At 43.1% G+C, this 20,427-nt stretch overlaps 1 protein-coding gene and 1 long non-coding RNA gene across 3 annotated transcripts; one reads left to right on the top strand and one right to left on the bottom strand.

Annotated features, from left to right (window-relative positions):
* Positions 1-2,156: 2,156 nt before the first annotated feature.
* Positions 2,157-6,094, top strand: LOC134877031 (E3 SUMO-protein ligase ZBED1-like). 2 transcript variants are annotated; one of them, XM_063902417.1, is made up of 3 exons: positions 2,157-3,764; positions 4,421-5,040; positions 5,218-6,094. In XM_063902417.1, exons 1-3 carry the CDS (start codon positions 3,293-3,295, stop codon positions 5,629-5,631), a joined length of 1,506 nt encoding a protein of 501 aa, XP_063758487.1. In that variant the 5' UTR covers positions 2,157-3,292; the 3' UTR covers positions 5,632-6,094. The 2 variants fall into 2 exon arrangements, with proteins under 2 accessions (XP_063758487.1, XP_063758567.1); XM_063902497.1 differs by having other exon boundaries at positions 2,157-3,954.
* An 8,637-nt stretch (positions 6,095-14,731) lies between these two features.
* LOC134871533 (uncharacterized) lies at positions 14,732-17,372 on the bottom strand. Its single transcript, XR_010166707.1, has 2 exons — positions 15,943-17,372; positions 14,732-15,749 (listed from the first exon to the last, which is right to left on the bottom strand). It is a non-coding gene; the product is annotated as an uncharacterized LOC134871533 (long non-coding RNA).
* Between the last annotated feature and the right edge of the window lie 3,055 nt (positions 17,373-20,427).

The raw sequence follows: 20,427 nt of genomic DNA, 5'->3' as shown, positions 1-20,427 counted from the left end.
AACCCAGGCAAAAAAACGTTAACGTCACCAGTTCATGTAAAATGCACATGTCGAGATCACCACAGACAACACCACAAAATATGCTGGCCAAAAAATTAGGATTCGAACCCGTACATTTGGGTAATATATATATCAACCATGAATGTTACTCATTACGCCACCGACCGGCTCAAACAATGTCCTGCTTGAACAATATAAGTGTTGTCATTTCTTGTCAGCTGTTTACAGTCACCGTTTAACATGGATGAAATAAACCCCACCATGTTAACTGGTGATATTCACAATATGACACAGGCAGACGCTGCCAACGTAAGCCTCAAAAACGAATGCAAAAGCCATGTGTTACGGACAAAACACCAGCATGACCATCTGAAAGGATATTGCTTTGTTTTTTTAGCCTAAATAGTGCATATAGTGACCATTACAAAGCACATATCAAACGCTATGAAAATAGCCGCTGTGAGATACGAACCAGTCATCCTTTCAAAAAGGTATTAATCCACTGCCTTACCGCTAATGGCCTGAGGTACTGTTCAGACGTTGAAAGAACAGGTGAATATTTATTATTGACTATTTACTTGTAGCTGTTCCCTACAATTGGAAAAACAGTAACAATGACATTGAAATTGATCACTGGATGAAGTCAATTAGCAAATTAGGTGGCAAAGGAAATATAGCTGTTTAGACGGGCCATTTATAATCGTCAGCATGGATGGAAAAAGTGCTGACATAATGTCAAAGAAGGGCAAGACCTTGGCCCGGGGGCCAAATGCGGCCTGCAGGCCATTTTGAATCGGCCCTCTGCTAAAAGTATCATGGGATATGGCCCACAAATTAAACATTCGCTTGTCTTATATTGTACTTCTCAAATATATATGTTCAAATATATTAATGAGCCTAAAGATGGACGGGATGTAGGCTGTTTTTTTCTGAAAGCTTTTTCAAGTATCGCGCATTATTCACCTACATTTGATTTGTTTTGCTAACTTATAACTTAACTTTTGAGACAATATTCACCTCTATAAGTGGCCCAGCTCTCCGTATATTTTTCTGTATGTGGCCCTCGGTGAAAAAAGTTTGGACACCCCTGCCTTAGACCAACTCGGCCATAGAGCCAACACCACGTGTGCCGCACAAATGGCAAACTGGTTCCCCATCCACAATTACTGACCCATCGCCTCCCCATCCCCACCTCAGTCCAGGCCTACATTTCCACAAGTACAAGAAATACAAGCAGACACTGGAAACTGGTAATTATGGACTTATTTTGTCCATTGTTGATGAAACTGGTGGCTGGTCCCTTTGATGAGCAGGGGATCAGCCATCTGCGAATGGACATAGCCCAACAGCTCATCAAGGAAACGGATTGGTTTCTAATTTGTTTTTAGTTGTCATGCAAGTGCTATTTATTCCAGCCAATAGCATGGGTATCTGTAATCAACAGATGACTTGTCGGAGCTATGTCGGGTGTGTGGCGAACATGACACCCATGACCAATGGGTAAGACAAGTTTGGAGCACTTGAAGTTGATAACTGTAATGTGTTTTATTATACAACTGTCCTAAAGCATATCTTTCTTTTTTTTGCCCTTTTCTTCCAGACGGAGTGCACGCTTTGTAAAAGCTGGTATCACAGCCTTTGTGTGGGGGAACCACCTGTGGACAAAGATTACTGTCCTGCATGTATTTTACAGCCAACAAATAAATAAAGTCCCTTGCCAAACCATGCCTCTATTTGAATGTATCCAGTGATGAAGTTGTAGCCAATTATGACAGTTATTCTCAATAGGGAGCAGCTACAAGTAAATAGTCAATAATAAATATTCCCCTGGTTCTTTCAACGTCTGAACGGTAACTCAGGCCATTAGCGGTAAGGCAGTGGATTAATACCTTTTTGAAAGGATGACTGGTTCGTATCTCACAGCGGCTATTTTCATAGCGTTTGATATGTGCTTTGTAATGGTCACTATATGCACTATTTAGGCAAAAAAACAAAGCAATATCCTTTCAGATAGCCATGCTGGTGTTTTGTCAGTAACACCTGGCTTTTGGATTCGTTTTTGAGGCTTGCGTTGGCAGCGTCTGCCTGTGTCATATTGTGAATATCACCAGTTAATAGGGCTGAACGATCTATCGTTTTGGACCGAAAATCGCGATCTCAGACAACACGATTTTGGGATCGTCAAAGCTGCGGTTTTTGCTTGGTGCATATTAATAATTATGCAGTCCTCGTGCTGCGTTCTCTAGCTTGCAGAACTAGACAGCTAGCTTACAATTTGTCGTCTAATAAATAAAGTTGATGAACTCAAGCGAGGCAAGAAGTGTTGGTTTTTCTTCCGTTTACTTTGTTCACCAAGCAAGTATTTATACAGGACATTCGTTTTTGTAAAACTGAAAACAAACAGAAACAAAGGATACATAAATTTCACGAAGATAATAGCATGATACCACGAGAGCTAGCATAGCTAAGTGACATTATCATAGAGCATGTAGAAACTAATATTCATCGTATATTCCTAATTATTTACATGGCATTGAATGTACTAACAAATGATAGACACTTACAGACTAATAATGTCCAAAGCTCACGCGTGAAAAGGTAGCTCTTCGAGGAGGAATTTCGGCAGTGGCTGAATCCGTGTGCTCTTCTAACTGAGGTCAACTCGTCAATGAAAAAGAAACTAAACCTGCGTGACTTTGTAAATAATACTGTCCACTAGGTGGCAGTATTTCCCCACATATAAAACCCAAAGCTACCAAAAGCTTATGGAGGGCAGAACAATAATAATAATTTCGTCAATAATTTCACATGAATGCCCAAGGCTCTGTGTCAGCTACTGACCAGAAAGCTGCAGGCTGCGCGTGACCAGATCACGTGTTCGCCACCCAAGTCAGTGTGTAGCTCGTCATTCAATTTCAAGCATGGCTGAAGCAGGAGCAGAAGCGGAGCCGACGAAATTAATAGCAAAGAAAAACAGCACGTCGGTCATTTGGCAGTATTTTGGATTTGAGGCCAGTGATGAACACCAGAAACAGGTGTTGTGCCAAACATGTCGTGTAAAAGTGGCTACATCGGGTGGCAATACCACCAATTTACATCGCCACTTGAGAATTCACCACCTGAACTTGTATGATGAGTGCATGGCGAAAAAGAACTGTGAAACATCAAGCAGCAGCGATACTTCGGCAAAACAGCCAACAATAACATCATTGTTCGCCAGTGTGACGCCTTATGAAAGAACTAGCCGAAGACACAAGGAGATTACCACTGCCCGACTTACATATCGAAGGACATGGTGTCTGTAAACACCGTGACCAAAGACGCATTTAAACGTTTGCTACGCACAATGGATAAGAGGTATGTTCTGCCCTCCCGCACATACTTCAATCAAGTTGCCATCCCACAGCTCTACGCAGAATGTAAGGCCAAAGTTGTAAATGAGCTGGAAAACACGGAGTTTTATGCATCAACTACTGATCTGTGGTCAAGCAGAACGACCGAGCCCTACATGAGTTTGACCGTGCATTTCGTCAACGCCAACTTCGAGTTGTGTAGCCGCTGCCTGCAGACAGCATACTTCCCCACTGACCATACCGGGGAGAATATTGCCATGGGGCTGAAGGAGTGCTTGGCCAACTGGGGTCTAAAAGAAGAGGCCCAGACGTGCATAACAACAGACAACGCTTCAAATATGGTCAAAGCAATGGGACTTAACCAATGGACCAGACTGCAGTGCTTTGGACACAGGCTGCATCTTGCAATTGGTAAGTACAAGAATGTGTGTTTGTGCGAGTGTGTATGTTTACAAGGTTACTACAAGTGTGAGAGTTCGTATTATCTGGGGACGAAGCGCCGGGAAGTTTGTTGTCAAGCTGTCGTTAGCTGACCAACTGTTAGCGCAATGCTACTTTAACATACTGTTTATCCTAGGGAGAAAAATGAACCCTTTCATCGGTAAGCTTTGTGTGTGTGTGTGTGTGTGTGTGTGTGTGTGTGTGTGTGTGTGTGTGTGTGTGTGCACGTTTTAAGGATTAGGGATTAGTGAGGCCATGTAATGTGTGTTTCGGTGCGAGGGGGAAACGTGTTTTTGGTACAATAAACGGCTAACGTGTTTTAGTAGTAGCACATGTCAGGCTGGTGCAACATCAGCTGATGCCACTATACGGATTAAATGATTTTTTGGTTTTTAGTGGAATATCTAAGAAGCATATTAATTGCTTGTGCATTAATTACCAATTACAAATTAATTTATGGGCAATAACTTCCTGTGGTAGTACCACCTGAAGTCTGCTGCTAAAAAAACGTCATTGAACTAAATACAAGATGACAACAGATGTAATCAATGGTATGTTATGAATACTGTGTTATGAGCTATCCTTATGGCTTTTCATACTGTAATACATGTAATGTTTTCCCCCAGAAAATGCTGTCAAAGATGAGCAAAGAATCAAACGGGCCACAGGACTTTGCAAGCAGCTGGTTGCGGTCTTCACTCACAGCTGGAAGAAGAAGGCGGCACTAAAACAGGCACAGCAAGACTTGAACCTACCTCAACAGTCACTGGTCACTGAATGTCCGACACGATGGGGCTCCGGGCAGAAAATGATTGGGAGGGTGTTGGAGCAGAGCAAGGCACTGTGCCAGGTTCTGTCTGAAGACAGGAAGACGCGGCACCTGGTCCCCACTTGGCAAGACACAGATGTCCTTGAATCTGTAAACAATGCCCTCGGTCCTCCTCAGGAGTTCAAAGACGCCCTCTCAGGTGAGGACTACGTAAGCGTGTCATACCTGAAGCCAGTGCTCCATCTCCTCAGAACAGCAACGCTTGCTGAAACTGACCAGGACACGAATCTCACCAAGGAGATCAAATCAAGAGCTCTCCACTACATTGAAGAGAAATACAGCGACCCAGTGACACAGGAGCTCTTGGACATCACATCCTTCCTTGATCCAAGATTCAAGAAGAGCTACATAAGTGAAGAGAATGTCCCATACATCAAAGACAGAGTGAAGATGGAAATGGAACAGGTGGCACAAAAGGTAAGCTTTCCTTTTTCTTTGTTGTTTCAAAATAAAACAAAGTTGTATTTGTGTTTTTAATTTTTAATTTTTGAACTATACTCTACTGACATTTTAAACTTTTAGACAAAATGCCTCGTTGGTCTTAATCACAACTGATAGCAAAACATTGATGCCTCTTATTACTGTGTGTTGCAGTTGTGTGTCACAACCCATCCCATGCCCCTGAGTGCAGAAGAAGAACCACCATCCACCTCTACAAAGCGAAAGCGGTCACTGGGCAGCTTTTTCAAGACCAAGGCGGTCCCTGCTTCCTCTACTGTGCAGTTGGAGGATACCATTAAAGCAGAACTGGACAACTACCTCATAACTCCTACCATTGATGGAGAGCAAGATCCACTGGCCTGGTGGAGAGTGCACAATGTCAACTTCCCATGGCTTAGCAAGTTGGCTCGTAAGTACCTTTGCATACCAGCAACGAGTGCACCATCAGAGAGACTGTTCAGTGCCAGTGGCAATATTGTCACATGTCAGCGTGCAAGTCTGAAGCCAGCAAAGGTTGACATGTTGGTTTTCTTGGCCAAAAATCTGGGGAAGGGGAAGATTTATTGATTTTTGTTGTTGTTCTTCTGCACCTTACCCTGACATGTCTTTGTTCCATTAAAAAAGGTGTTCACTCTTTTTTACTTATCTTTTGTTTACAGACTAGATGTTAAATAATTTAACCAGTTGGACATCTTTTGTTGATGAGGAAACTGTAGGGTCATTTAAACTTTTTTAATTATTATTATTATTATTTATTTTTACTACCTTTACATTTCACTTCCTCTTGCCACTTTATTTGAAGAAGAAGCACAGGTTTCTGAATACACGGGTTGAATATCTGTAACTGCTGCTGATGTTGAGGTTCATAAGCTAGCTCCTTTGAGCCATTTTGCACTACTTTTAAGGTAAGACTTCTTTTTTTTGCTCCACTTTGTTGTTACACTGAAACTTGTTTCAATAAAAAAAATCGTGGTTGAAATCGAAATCGCAATCTCTGCCAGAAAAATCGCAATTTCAATTTTTTCTTAAAATCGTTCAGCCCTACCAGTTAACATGGTGGGGTTTATTTCATCCATGTCAAACGGTGATTGTAAACAGCTGACAAGAAATGACAAGATGTACAGTGGGGCAAAAAAGTATTTAGTCAGCCACCAATTGTGCAAGTTCTCCCATTTAAAAAGATGAGAGAGGCCTGTAATTTTTATCATAGGTACACTTCAACTATGAGAGACAGAATGGGGGAAACAATCCAGGAAATCACATTGTAGGATTTTTAATGAATTAATTGGTAAATTCCTCGGTAAAATTAGTATTTGGTCACCTACAAACAAGCAAGATTTCTGGCTCTCACAGACCTGTAACTTCTTCTTGAAGAGGCTCCTCTGTCCTCCACTCGTTACCTGTATTAATGGCACCTTTTTGAACTCGTTATCAGTATAAAACAAACCTGTCCACAACCTCAAACAGTCATACTCCAAACTCCACTATGGCCAAGACCAAAGAGCTGTCAAAGGAGACCAGAGACTAAATTGTAGACCTGCACCAGGCTGGGAAAACTGAATCTGCAATAGGTAAGCAGCTTGGTGTGAAGAAATCAACTGTGGGAGCAATTATTAGAAAATGGAAGACATACAAGACCACTGCTAATCTCCCTCCATCTGGGGCTCCACGCAAGATCTCACCCCGTGGGGTCAAAATGATCACAAGAACGGTGAGCAAAAATCCCAGAACCACACGGGGGGACCTAGTGAATGACCTGCAGAGAGCTGGGACCAAAGTAACAGAGGCTACCATCAGTAACACACTACGCCGCCAGGGACTTAAATCCTGCAGTTCCAGACGTGTCCCCCTGCTTAAGCCAGTACATGTCCAGGCCCGTCGGAAGTTTGCTAGAGGGCATTTGGATGATCCAGAAGAGGATTGGGAGAATGTCATATGGTCAGATGAAACCAAGAGAACTTTTGGGTAAAAACTCAAGTCGTCGTGTTTGGAGGAGAAAGAATGCAGAGTTGCATCCAAAGAACACCATACCTACTGTGAAGCATGGGGGTGGAAACATCATGCTTTGGGGCTGTTTTTCTGCAAAGGGACCAGGACGACTGATCCGTGTAAAGGAAAGAATGAATGGGGCCATGTATCGTGAGATTTTGAGTGAAAACCTCCTTCCATCAGCAAGGGCACTGAAGATGAAGCGTGGCTGGGTCTTTCAGCATGACAATGATCCCAAACACACCGCCAGGGCAACGAAGGAGTGGATTTCAAGGTCCTGGAGTGGCCTAGCCAGTCTCCAGATCTCAACCCCATAGAAAATCTTTGGAGGGAGTTGAAATTCCGTGTTGCCCAGCGACAGCCCCAAAACATCACTGCTTTAGAGGAGATCTGCATGGAGGAATGGGCCAAAATACCAGCAACAGTGTGTGGAAACCTTGTGAAGACTTACAGAAAACGTTTGACCTCTGTCATTGCCAACAAAGGGTATATAACAAAGTATTGAGATGAACTTTTGTTATTGACCAAATACTTATTTTCCACAATAATTTGAAATAAATTCATTTAAAAATCCTACAATGTGATTTCCTGGATTGTTTCCCCCATTTTGTCTCTCATAGTTGAGGTATACCTATGATAAAAATTACAGGCCTCTCTCATCTTTTTAAATGGGAGAACTTGCACAATTGGTGGCTGACTAAATACTTTTTTGCCCCACTGTATATGGTTCAAGCACGGTGTTGTTTGAGCCGGTCGGTGGGGTAATGAGTAACGATCATGGCTGAGGTTTATATTTTCAGATTTACGGGTTTCGAATCCCGTCAGTGGAGTTGGAATGTTGTATATATATTTTCTATTTCTTGGCCAGCATATTTTGTGTTGTTGTCTGTCGGTGATCTCCACATGCACCTTTACATGAAGTGATGCTTACGTTTTTTCGCCGAGGTTTTTTTTTTTTAATATTGTCACACACTTCAGACACACAAGTAAGGTGAAAATGACGAACCTGGCAACCACATATGATTCGGCCCGTACAGCGTCATATGACGCTCAAGGAGTGGAAAACGTAAACAAACGCCACCAGTTGAACCGGAATCCAGTTAAACTGGAACACCAGCAGGCGTTCAAAAATAAAAGTAGTTTCTTATATCAGTTAATATATTTGGTATTCTGTCCTGGCTGACACATTGCGAACCAATAAAAAGAGACCCAGTAGCTTTGGTTGAGGTTGATTTACTGAATCTTCTCAGTTATGCTTTTTGGTAAAGCTGCAACACAGATGAACACACATATTACAGTACAGATACATGAAATCAGGGGTGTAGTGGGCGTTGGACGCGGGGGTACGCCGTCCACCCACTTCTCCCGACGTGATATATAAAAAAATAATAAATATAAAATAGCTTAGGCTACAACTAAAAATAAAAAATAAAAAAATAGCTTACAACTCAAATGTCAATCCGGAGATATTGGCAATGGTGAGAACAAACTACATAGGCTACATAAGACATCCCCAGTATCTGTCCGTGACCTATATTGGCTACGACATGAACATAACATGAACATTCGATAATCGTCATCAACCTGAGACTTAAAACAAGACAAAAAAAAAACAACGAGAACGTGGATGTGATGTGTAGCCTATTTTGATTTCAGTGTGGTTAGTGTAGTTATTAAAATGTCAAATCGACAGAAAAGTATTGATTTTTATTTTCGGAAAGATGTCAGCAATGAAATTCAGGAGCCAGAGACGTTGACTGAGCCACAAGCCAGCACCACCACCGAAGTTCCCACATCTTCTGCTAATGCTAGCGCGGAGGTGGTGGGGAGCTCCCATATTTCTATGGGGAGCTCCGACAGCTCACCGTTCGCGATCTGGACTGAGGAGATGTGGAAGAGGAAGGCCTAAAAGGAGGCCTATCCCTGGATCGACGCAAAGGACGGGAAACTGGGCTGCAAAGTGTGCACGTCCATTAGTGATCTATCTGTATTCAAAGCCCAAGGTTCGCGAATGGGAGATGAATGGCGGTCCTACAGTATCACCCATAGTGGAACAGAGAAGAGCACAATGTTAACCTCTCTTCGAAAAAAAATTCTGAGGCACCTCTAGTCAAGTGGTCACGTTGCTGCTCAACGGATTCAAGCTAGAGCAAAAAGAGAGACAATCCATAAAGTTTGTGATAGAATGAATGCATCCTTCACGAAGGCTACTAGTGCCGTGTTCCGAACCGTCTACCACATAGCACAGAAAAATAGGCCATTTTCTGACCATTATGGACTGATGGAGTTACAAAGCCAGAATGGGATTGACACGGGCATTGGCTTGCACTCCCGTTACAGTGCATCACAAATTACAGATCACATTGCTTCCCAAATGCGTAAAAAAGCCTGTCAACGCATTCAGGAAATAGAAGGCAAAATATCAGTCCCGATCGACGAATCAACGACCCTAGGGTGCAAAACTACATTGATCGTCTATCTCAAATGTGAGACAGACAAGTTATACGACCCACACTTTATGTTCCTGGATTTAATCGAACTTCCTAACCAAACAGCGGACACAATTCTGCAAACTCTACTCAAATGCCTCCATGCTCATGGTTTTGATGACGCATATCTAAAGAAGCACTTAATAGCTTTTGCAAGTGATGGAGCCAGCGTAATGTTGGGGCGAAAATCTGGTGTGGCCAAACGAATGACTGAACGCTATCCCAATATTTTGACGTGGCATTGTCTAAATCATAGACTAGAGCTCGCAGTTAACGACACTGTGTCTGACGTTAATGGTGTAAACCATTTTCAGGCATTCATGGACAAATTATACACTGTGTACAGTAGATCACCCCAAAATAAAAAAGAGCTGGCAGAGTGTGCTGAAATATTGGAACAACAAGTGGGGAAAATCGGCCGTGTGTTAAGTACAAGATGGGTGGCTAGTTCTTTCCGCACAGTGTCTGCCGTTTGGGATAATTTTGAATCGTTATGTGCTCACTTTACCAATGCAATGACAGATGAGAAGCGATCGGCCTCTGATAGGCTGTCATATAGAGGTCTGTTGAAGCGGCTGACTTCAAAGCAGTTTTTGCTGGATTTAGCACTTATGAATGACACGCTGCATGAGTTAGCTCTACTGTCAGAATGTTTGCAAAAACGCACTGCATCAGTGCCCTACGCAGACAAACTGATTAAACGTAGCATTCGGTTCATTGATGCAATGGGAGAACGACCTGGGACAAAAGTCCTTGCTGCTGAAATCGCTATCTCAGCAGGCAGATTTGGCTCCGTTGAGCTAACAGACAATGCAAAAATTGTTTCCATAAACCGGCAACAGTTTCTTAGAAGTCTAAGCAACAATTTAAGCCGTCGGATGTTCACAACTGCAGCATCCGGACCGGCAAATGCCCAAGCTGAGTCGGACTATACCCAGTTGATTTCGCAACTTAAAGTTCTGGAGCGCGAGAACTGGCCGCCTGCGCAAGATATGCCGCCTGGTTTTGGAGAGGAGGAAATAGCGGCACTCTGCAAACGCTTCAGACTTCATATTGCGAGTGCAATCAACGGGTTTAGGGATTTAATCGAGAGCTCTGGGGATGACAGTCACACACCTGATCTTAGGCCTTTAATGAACTGCACGAAAGTCATCCCATGCAGCACTGCAGAGTGCGAAAGGGGATTCAGCCAAATGAATCTTATTATCACCCCAATCCGCACAAGATTACTGATCGAAAGGGTATCTGCTTTGATGTTCATCAAGCTACATGGACCACCGATGACACAGTGGGATCCGACAAGCTACGTGACCACTTGGTTGCGATGCCATCGCTCGGCTGAAGACAGGAGAACAAGACCTGCAACCGAATCTCGCAGTGAGCCTCCTGACCCAGTGTGGCGATTTCTTTGACGGTACCAAGCGCTTTCATGTAAGTACTGAATTTTAAATAAAACAAACTGTTGAGATGTTCATTATTACTGTATGTACTCAGTTCTATGTAATGCTGTATATATGTTTATGCCACTAGATGGCGATATGGTACAGACTATAAAAGGGTGAACTGAGCTATGCTAGTTCAGTGTGTGCGTAGTAGATGGTGAAGCTCTGACCGTGAGTATGATGCGTCAGAGCAGCCTGGAATAAATAAGCCAAAGGCTAAAGATAATTCATTCTCCGTCTCCTTTTCTAAGAATGCAACGTTAGCTGTGCGACAGTGCACTACAGCTCAACAGGTTATGGGCCCAGGAGTCATTCGGAAGAGAAGTTTGGTCAGTTAGAAAGTCGCAACGAACCGCGTGCTAACAGGCAGCTAGCTAAGGAGAAGAGCAAGCTAGCAAGATGGAACAACGAGGGACGAGCAGATTGCCTCGACCGACGTTCGACGGAGATGAGACTAAGTATGAGATATGGGAAACCAAAATGTTGGGATATTTCCATTTAAACGGACTAAAGAACACTGTTCTGAGAGAACCGAGGTTAGAAGCCGAAATAGCAGCAGATACAAAGAAAAATGCTGACGCATATGCAGAGTTAATTTTACTGCTAGATGACAAAAGCCTCTCGTTAGTTATGAGGGATGCGCCAAACAATGGAAGAAGAGCTTTGAAGATATTGAGAGAGTATTATGCGGGGAGGGGAAAGCCCCGTATAATCAACTTGTACACCACGTTGACATCGCTTCAGAAGGCAAACCATGAAAGTATAATGGACTATATCATCAGAGCAGAAACCGCCATTACCGCGCTGCGGAATGCGGGAGAAACGTTAGGAGACGACCTGCTGGTGGCTATGATCTTAAAAGGACTGCCTGAGAGTTTTAAGCCATTTGCAATACATGTGGCACACACGGACGATAACATCACGTTTGCAGAATTCAAGACTAAGCTAAGAAGTTTTGAAGAAACAGAGAAGATAAATGCAGCTGATTCAAGCGACAGTGTGATGAAGACTCAAGGGAAAAGTGGAAGGCGTCCCGCCAAAACGTTTGGCCATGGCTGGAACAAAGACGACACAGAAATGGTATGCTTCAAGTGTGGCGCAAAAGGGCACAGAGCGAAAGCGTGTAGACAGAGGACATGGTGTAGTCTTTGCAGAAGTGACACACACAAAGATGCCACGTGTAGGCGCAAGGAGAAGAACAGTAAAGACAAACAGGATGGTATGAGTAAAGTCTCAGAAGATGCCGACGAGGACTACGCGTTCGCGGTGAGAGACGGGGGGAGCAGACGGCAGCCGGCGCGCAGCATCCAGGAGAGGGGCCTTATGGTGGACACGGGAGCTACATCTCATGTCATCACTGACATAACCCTCTTCAAGAGTTTCGACAGTGCGTTCAGGCCAGAAACGCACCATGTCGAGCTGGCAGACGGCACCCGGTGCAGCGGGATTACGCAGCGGAGGGGAAATGCTGAGGTTTCCCTCATCGACAGCAGAGGACAGCGGCACAAGGCGACGTTGAGAGACGCTTTGTATGTACCGTCATATCCACAGAGCATCTTCTCAGTGAAGGCGGCGACTACGAGTGGAGCTACGGTTGTCTTCAAAGAAGATAAAGACGTCCTGATAACCAGAGACGGTACCAGGTTTAACATTCATGTGTATGGAAAGCTGTATTATTTGCACATTGAAACTGAATCTAATGATAAGTGTAATGCATGTCACGACATACAGACATGGCATGAGGTATTAGGTCATTGTAACTATGACGATATTCTTAAGTTGCAGAATGCTGTTGTAGGTATGCAGATCAAGGGCAAAATGGGTAGGCGAGAACAAGAGTGTGAGGTGTGTATTCAAGGAAAGTTTGCCCAAACCAGAAATAGGGATCCTGAGGTCAGAGCAAAGGCTCCCTTACAAATGGTTCACACTGATCTTGCAGGTCCTGTAGCAACAGAGTCAAGAGATGGTTTCAAATATGTGCAATCATTTACTGATGATTACTCAAGCGCAGTGTTTGTTTATTTTCTAAAGAAGAAAAGTGACGCAGTGCAGGCTACGGAAAAGTTCCTAGCAGACATATCCCCTTATGGGAAGGTGAGGTGCATCAGATCCGACAACGTAACAGAGTTCACGTGCAGTGATTTCCAAGCAGTGTTAAGGAAAAATCAGATCAGACATGAAACGTCAGCTCCATACTCCCCACACCAAAATGGAACAGCAGAGAGAGGGTGGCGTACTCTTTTTGAGATGGGCAGGTGTATGTTGGTTGAAAGTGCGCTGCCAAAGCAGCTATGGCCCTATGCCGTACAAACAGCAGCAATGGTACGGAACAGATGTTTTAGCAGGCGTACAGGGCAGACTCCTTATGAGCTGCTAACAGACAAAAAGCCAAATATATCCAAAATGCAAAAGTTTGGATCTGTATGTTACACGTACAAACAGAACAAGGGGAAGCTCGATTCCAGATGTGATCAGGGGCATTTTGTAGGTCACGACAAGAACAGCCCAGCGTATTTGGTGTATCATCCAGATACAAACAAAGTACAAAAACACAGACTAGTGAAGTTTGTGAGCAAGTCAGCTGTGGAGAAACAAACACAGACAGGTGAGCCCATAGACTGTATATATTGATGGACAGAGGTTCGTCCGTTAAAAGTGAAGCAAGCGCTAGTCCAGAGCCCCCTGGTGGCTGGCTGCAGTACAATGCGTAGCTCCGCCCATTCCCATGTATTTTCAATGGGCAAGTAACCAACTTTCTATGTCACTTTTCTCACCTAAAACAAATTTTGCATCCACAACTTTTTATTCGAAAAGATAGCTTTCAAGGTGCTTCACATCACACCATTTTTCTTTTTCCCGAGAAATTATTTTCTTTAATGTTATTTTAATAAATATAAAAGGGGCGTGGTTACACTTTGATTGACAGTGCAGCCGCTTGCAACCTCCTTCAACATTTCATTTCATTCAGAGTTAGCTGTAGGCTCGGCTGTAGTGGTGTTCTTTTGTCAGGCAACTCATATTTGTTTTATTTGCTGTTATTACTTTACATTTATATATTGACAGTCATGTCGTGTTGTGCTGTTGATTGTACTAACAGGCCATCTCAGGGGAGCTCTGTGCAGTTTTTTCGGTAAGTGAATATTAACTTAATATTAGCTAGCGAACTCATTAAAATGACGGTAGCGATAGCTTAGCCGCTAACGTTAGAAAGTTAACTTAATTTGACAGTAATCTATAGATTTTCGGACATCCTTGAAAGGATTATGGTCATATACCAAGGAAAAACAGATAGATTTGTATGTTGAAGACGCTCGAAACATCGAGATTTCTAATGAGAAAAAAGTTAACGTTAACGTTTAAATATTCTAGGCTGAATATTTAATGACAGCTGTCACAGCTGGCTTTGCGATGAGGGTGTTTGACGTGCTCTGTGAAATACATGAGGTGAAATTAACAAATAACATTATTCTTAGTGACATTAGGTAGAAGGATGGTTATTATTGTTATTATTTATGTATCTTATTTGACATTGTGCCAGGAATAGCGATCTAGTTGGCAATCTGTTACGTTTAGGGATGCAAATTATCGATTAATTCATTAATCATTAGTTGATTGACCTTATCGATCGATTAACGATTAACTGATATAAACGGCTTTTTTCCTGAGAATGTAAATTTCTCAGTGTATCAATAGTGTCTTTAACATTAAAAGCTAAATATTGCTTATTTACTGAATAAAAATGCATGCTATATTGCACAATTGATGTTTTATTGTACCAGTTAGGATAATGTGCAGATAATGGCATTTATGTAGTTTAACAAAATACATTAAGCACAGAAAATTAAAATACATAACAAAATAATTGTGCACTGGCTCACCTGTCGCATGTGAAACATTAAGCAAAATAAAATTAATTTTAAATAGAAATCTAAACAATATGGGTAGGCCTAGCCTACACAATATTAAGCCTACACATTATAATCTGGTTAACTACATATGTAAAACTTGAAACATTAGCAGCATTTATAATCCCCTTTGGTCTGAGAAAGGTAACAGTAAGATAACTAGCCCTGGAAACTTCAAATATATTCTGAACACAACTTAAATCATCCCTGAGGAAGGTGACAGTAACATTAGAGGGCGACCCTTAGAACAGTCAAATGAAGATATAGGCTACCTCTCCTGAAACAAAAACATTCCTGTCTCAATGTGTTTTGAATAGGCTCCTGACCTAGACCCCTCTATTTTTGTTCAAGAAAATAAGCATATTAACGTGGTCAGGAGTAAGTCGTGTGCGCAGCCTGTTTACAGTCAGGCCAGCTGCTGAGAATACACGTTCTGATGGGACAGACGTGCCCGGTATGCACAGATATCGTCGTGCCACATTTGCCAGCCTCGGAAATCTTCCTTCATTGACTTTCCACCATTCTGTGGGACTGGAATCAAGGAGTGGTGAGGCATCCTTCAGAAACATGTCCACTTCCTCTTTAATGTCATCGTTGCTGCTGGTGGTATAGTTTTCACCCAGTAGAAGAGTCATAGCAGAAGTGTGTCTCTGAAGTGTAGCTCCCTGGACTGGCACATCATCTCCAGTGGTGGCTTCATTTGTTGATGTGGAGTCCACATGTTCTTCCATAGCCAGTTCAAGCAGTTTGGTATTAGCTGAGATCCTGCTTGCTGGGCTTAGAAATCCCAGGTGCTTATGCCGTGGGTCCAGCATCGTTGCTATCATTGGTGTTGTTGATGTGAGGTCTTCAGACTCAACCTGTTAAAATTAAATAAAGGAGAAAGCTAGCATTAGAGTATAATTTAATAAGGTTTGACATGACAAGGGTACAACTGCATAAAAACGCAGTTTACACTGTGACAATGTGTTGGTGATAAGTGATTCACCCCATAATCTGTTATATAGCTCAAATGTGATCGAAGAGTTTAATTAATTAATGGCCATAGCTTACCTTCATCCGTTCCCCCAACGAAGTGCGCACTTTAGATTTGAATTCCGCCACTCTGTTGCTGTCTCCATTTGCCATCTTGAGATGCGTGTTAATCAGACTAAATGTGATGGGGTACGTGTTGGATATGGATACCTCCGCCTCTGCTGACATTACAGTAGTAGCACATTGGAGAGCCTCTAGTGCTGGCGCTATGTCCTCCATAAGCTGCCAGAAGTCGTCTCTCAACTCCAGCGTCCTCGCATCTGAAAGCTTGGTCTCTGAGCGGTCTGATAGCACAGCACACACGGCCCATCGCTGTTCTACGAGTCTGCCAAACATCGCATGTACAGAGTTCCACCTGGTCTTACAGGACTGAATGAGCCGATGAGCTGGTAGCTGCATTTGTCTTTGTTTTGCTTCTAGCGCTTTCGTTGCTGGTGTGCTGTGATTGAAGTGCTTGACCAGCCTGCCAGCAGCTCCAATTACTCGGTTGACACCAGCAGCAGCGAATCCGTCATTGACGGCCAGATTTAAAGTATGAGCAAAGCAACACACTGACTTCCAACTGACTCGTGCGGGGTTGTTTGCTGAAACAATGTTCCGAGCGTTGTCGTGCACACAGGCTACTACACGGCCGGTGAGTCCCCATGACTCCACAGCCTGGTTCAGTTTGGCAGCTAAATTATCAGCTGTATGTCTCTCGGATAAGCTCTCCGTAAGAAGGACTGCCGACTTTACCTGCCAGTCGTTTTCAATATAGTGGCAAGTAATCGTGATGTAGCTTTCTGTAGTCAGTGCTGTCCAACAATCCGTCGTCAGAGCCACATTAGCCGCGGACAAACATGTTTTTAGCTTAGCCTTCTTAATTTCGTAGCGTGCCTCCAAGTTGGAAGTCACAGTCGCTCGCGAAGGGATGTTATATCCTGGCTCCATGAATTGTATCAGCTCCCGAAATCCCTCGGCCTCGGTGGTGCTAATTGGCATTATATCTCTTTCAATCATCCCGCAAATTCTCTGAGTAATGCCGTCTGCTTTTCTTTGGTCGCATACTCGCCTTCCCAGCACAGCAGCAATTGTAGGTTGTGAAGGCGACGGAATGGCTAACGTTACATGCAAGTTGTTCAGGTGGTATCTTAACGAACTTGTAGAGCTGTTGTATTTAAATGTAGCACCGCAAAGTTTGCATTGTGCGTCTTTTTCATCGTTAATTAATCTAAAATGCTCCCACACTCCACTCCGTTTTGACCGCCTCATCATTGTTTGTTTTAGTTTTTTTACCGCCTCAAGTTTGTGTCTAGCTCTAGCGGCTCGCGAGAATCTCGGGTCACGTTCAAGAACGTCCTGTGGGAAACGGTCATAGATTACAATGTTCAATTAGTCACAATTAATTTAATTTAATCGAGTAAATTCTTTTCGACAATTAATCGATAGTCGATTAACCGTTAACATCCCTAGTTACGTTACGTTACCAGGTTAATTTACCTCAGCATTCAGCGGTACTATGCATTATTAATTTAAAGATAGAACTAGTCTAATCATTGTCAGTATATTGTCAGCTTATTTTATGTAACGATGGTGTGATAGTTCTTAGACGAAGCCGTGTACGTGAAGGATTTCAAACTTTAACATTAACAGTTCTTGGTAACATTTAATGAGATTTAATGTTAACGTTATGACAGCTGTTTTCGCTATGAAGGCGGTTTAACTTCGCTAACGTTATGCTACCGAGTACCTCGGCATTCTGCTAGTTTATTAAAGGCATAGCCTAGTCAAATGAATGTCGTACAATGACTGACTGAACGAATGTGAATGTGTGTGTGGTGGGGAACGGACGGAGAAGGGGGCGTGTTTCACTCGATAAGGGGCGTGTTTCACTCGATGAGTGGGCGGGTCTGATCGCGACCTCCTCTTCACTGCGCATGCTTCAGATTCTACTGCGCAAGCGTACTTCGAACTGGCTCCAAATTTTCAAAGATGGCGTCGCCTCGGTTGCTTCAATTCTATAGAACACAGCTGAATGGAGCCACTCTGTCCATCTATATATACAGTCTATGGGTGAGCCAGATCCAAATGATGGCTATGACAGTGTGAGACCCAGGACTAGTGAAACCACGCAGGGGGTCGGTAGGAGTACAGAAAATGCTCCAGAGCCAAGTGTACGGAGTAAAAGTGCTCATAGTGATAGTCCAGGTACAGAGGTGAGGTCTACTGACCATGATCAAACACAACAGAGTGGTGAACCAGAGAGTAGAAGGTATCCGATCAGAGAGAGAAAGATGCCAAGTCACTTGGATGACTTCATTACTGAAAACCGTGTAAGTGATGCGGTAAATATCACAGTAGACTACTGCTGTAGAATGGTGTGTGGCATTCCACAAACATTTGGGGAGGCAATGGGGTCAGCTAACTCCAAAGAATGGGTAAAAGCCATGGATGAGGAAATCCAGTCTTTAAAAGAGAACAAGACCTTTACCCCGACAACACTGCCAATAGGCAAGAAAACAGTGGGGGGTAGATGGGTTTATGCTATCAAGATTGATGTAGATGGAAGAGACAAATACAAAGCACGGTTTGTGGCCAAGGGTTACAGCCAGAGAATGGGCGTAGACTATGGGGAGACGTTTTCACCCACGGCAGACATGACAAGTGTAAGGGTGGTGCTACAGAAAGCTGCACAGGAGAGTTTACTCCTGCACCAAATGGACGTGAAAACCGCGTACTTGCACGCTCCCATAGACTATGAGATCTACATCTATCCACCAGAGGGTTATGAAGAGAAAGAGGGTATAGTTTACAAGCTAGAGAAATCCCTTTACGGTCTTAAACAGTCCGGCCGAAATTGGAACAGGGTTTTGCACAATTGTTTAACTGAGGATGGTTTCACACAAAACCCAGCCGACCACTGTGTTTATGCCAAAGAGTCAAAAGAAGGGAAAGTGATCATAATCACATGGGTTGATGACTTGATCATTGCAGCAAGCAATGAAGAGAGACTGAAAGAGGTGAAAGAGATGCTCGCAGAAAAGTTTAAGATGAAAGATTTAGGCAAACTCAAACATTTTCTGGGTATTGATTTCAGTCAATCAGATGGGTGTGTAAAGATGTCACAGGAAAGGTACACTTACAAAATACTACAGCGTTTTAATATGCAAGACTGTAGGACCAGAGAAACACCCTGTGAGCAGAAGCTCGAGTATACTGAGGATGCAGTAAAGATGGAGGATGTCAGGTTGTACAGGGAGGCTGTAGGCAGTCTTATATACCTGACTACTTGTACCAGACCCGATTTAAGCTTTATAGTGAGCAGGTTATCGCAGTACTTTGCAGAGCCTACAGAGGAGCAGTGGGTCACTGTGAAGCATGTACTAAGGTATCTCAAAGGCACTGCAGAGAAAGGGTTAACCTTTAGGAGAAACGACTGTGAGAAGCTAGGTATACAAGCCTATAGTGATGCTGACTGGGCGGCTGATACCAGTGACAGACGCAGTACCACAGGATACTGTGTGAGCCTTAGTCAGAACAGCTCTCTAGTCTCGTGGAAGACTAGAAAACAGCCTACAGTCGCGCTATCCACCTGCGAGGCAGAATACATGGCGCTTGCTTCAACCATACAGGAGTGTCTATACCTGGAGCAGTTACTGGGGGGTATAGATAATTACAATTACACACAAACTGTAGTACATGAAGACAATCAGGGGACAATCGCTCTCGCCAAAAATCCTGTAAACAGACAAAGGTGTAAACACTTTGACATAAAGTACCACTTTATCAGGTCAACTGTGATTGAGGGACGGGTGATTTTGGTGTATTGTTCAACTGATAACATGGTTGCTGATGTAATGACCAAACCTGTAAATAAGTTGAAACTGAAGAGGTTTGCAAGTGCTCTTTTTGGAGATTGATATGTGTATGACAGAGGTCCACATTCATTCTATTTTTATTTTGCTTGAAGTATAGCAACCTGAGTACAAGTGGGGGTGTTGAGATGTTCATTATTACTGTATGTACTCAGTTCTATGTAATGCTGTATATATGTTTATGCCACTAGATGGCGATATGGTACAGACTATAAAATGGTGAACTGAGCTATGCTAGTTCAGTGTGTGCGTAGTAGATGGTGAAGCTCTGACCGTGAGTATGATGCGTCAGAGCAGCCTGGAATAAATAAGCCAAAGGCTAAAGATAATTCATTCTCCGTCTCCTTTTCTAAGAATGCAACGTTAGCTGTGCGACAGTGCACTACAGCTCAACACAAACAATAATCTATATGACACCTGTGTGTATTTCTGCATGTTAAGCTGAATATATGTATGGCTTTTTGGGTGGTAATGTGTGTGTGTGTGTGTGTGTGTGTGTGTGTGTGTGTGTGTGTGTGTGTGTGTGTGTGTGTGTGTTTGTGGGGGGGTGACGTCACAAATAGCGTACCCTCACTTAAAAAATCCCCACTACACCACTGCATGAAATACACTCATTCAACACAAATGAAGCTCAACAATGAACTAAATT

Source organism: Eleginops maclovinus, chromosome 1, assembly GCF_036324505.1.
Source record: "Eleginops maclovinus isolate JMC-PN-2008 ecotype Puerto Natales chromosome 1, JC_Emac_rtc_rv5, whole genome shotgun sequence".
NCBI classification, from domain to species: domain Eukaryota; kingdom Metazoa; phylum Chordata; class Actinopteri; order Perciformes; family Eleginopidae; genus Eleginops; species Eleginops maclovinus.
The sequence above is the reverse complement of the archived record's forward strand: the minus strand, read 5'-3'. Positions and strand labels throughout refer to the sequence as shown.

Excerpts from the sequence above, each read along its gene's own strand:
- LOC134877031 (XM_063902417.1), top strand. The coding sequence starts at position 3,293 with ATGGTGTCTGTAAACACCGTGACCAAAGACGCATTTAAACGTTTGCTA. Across the intron at positions 3,765-4,420 it reads CAGGCTGCATCTTGCAATTG|AAAATGCTGTCAAAGATGAG; the intron begins GTAAGTACAAGA and ends GTTTTCCCCCAG. Across the intron at positions 5,041-5,217 it reads TGGAACAGGTGGCACAAAAG|TTGTGTGTCACAACCCATCC; the intron begins GTAAGCTTTCCT and ends TGTGTGTTGCAG.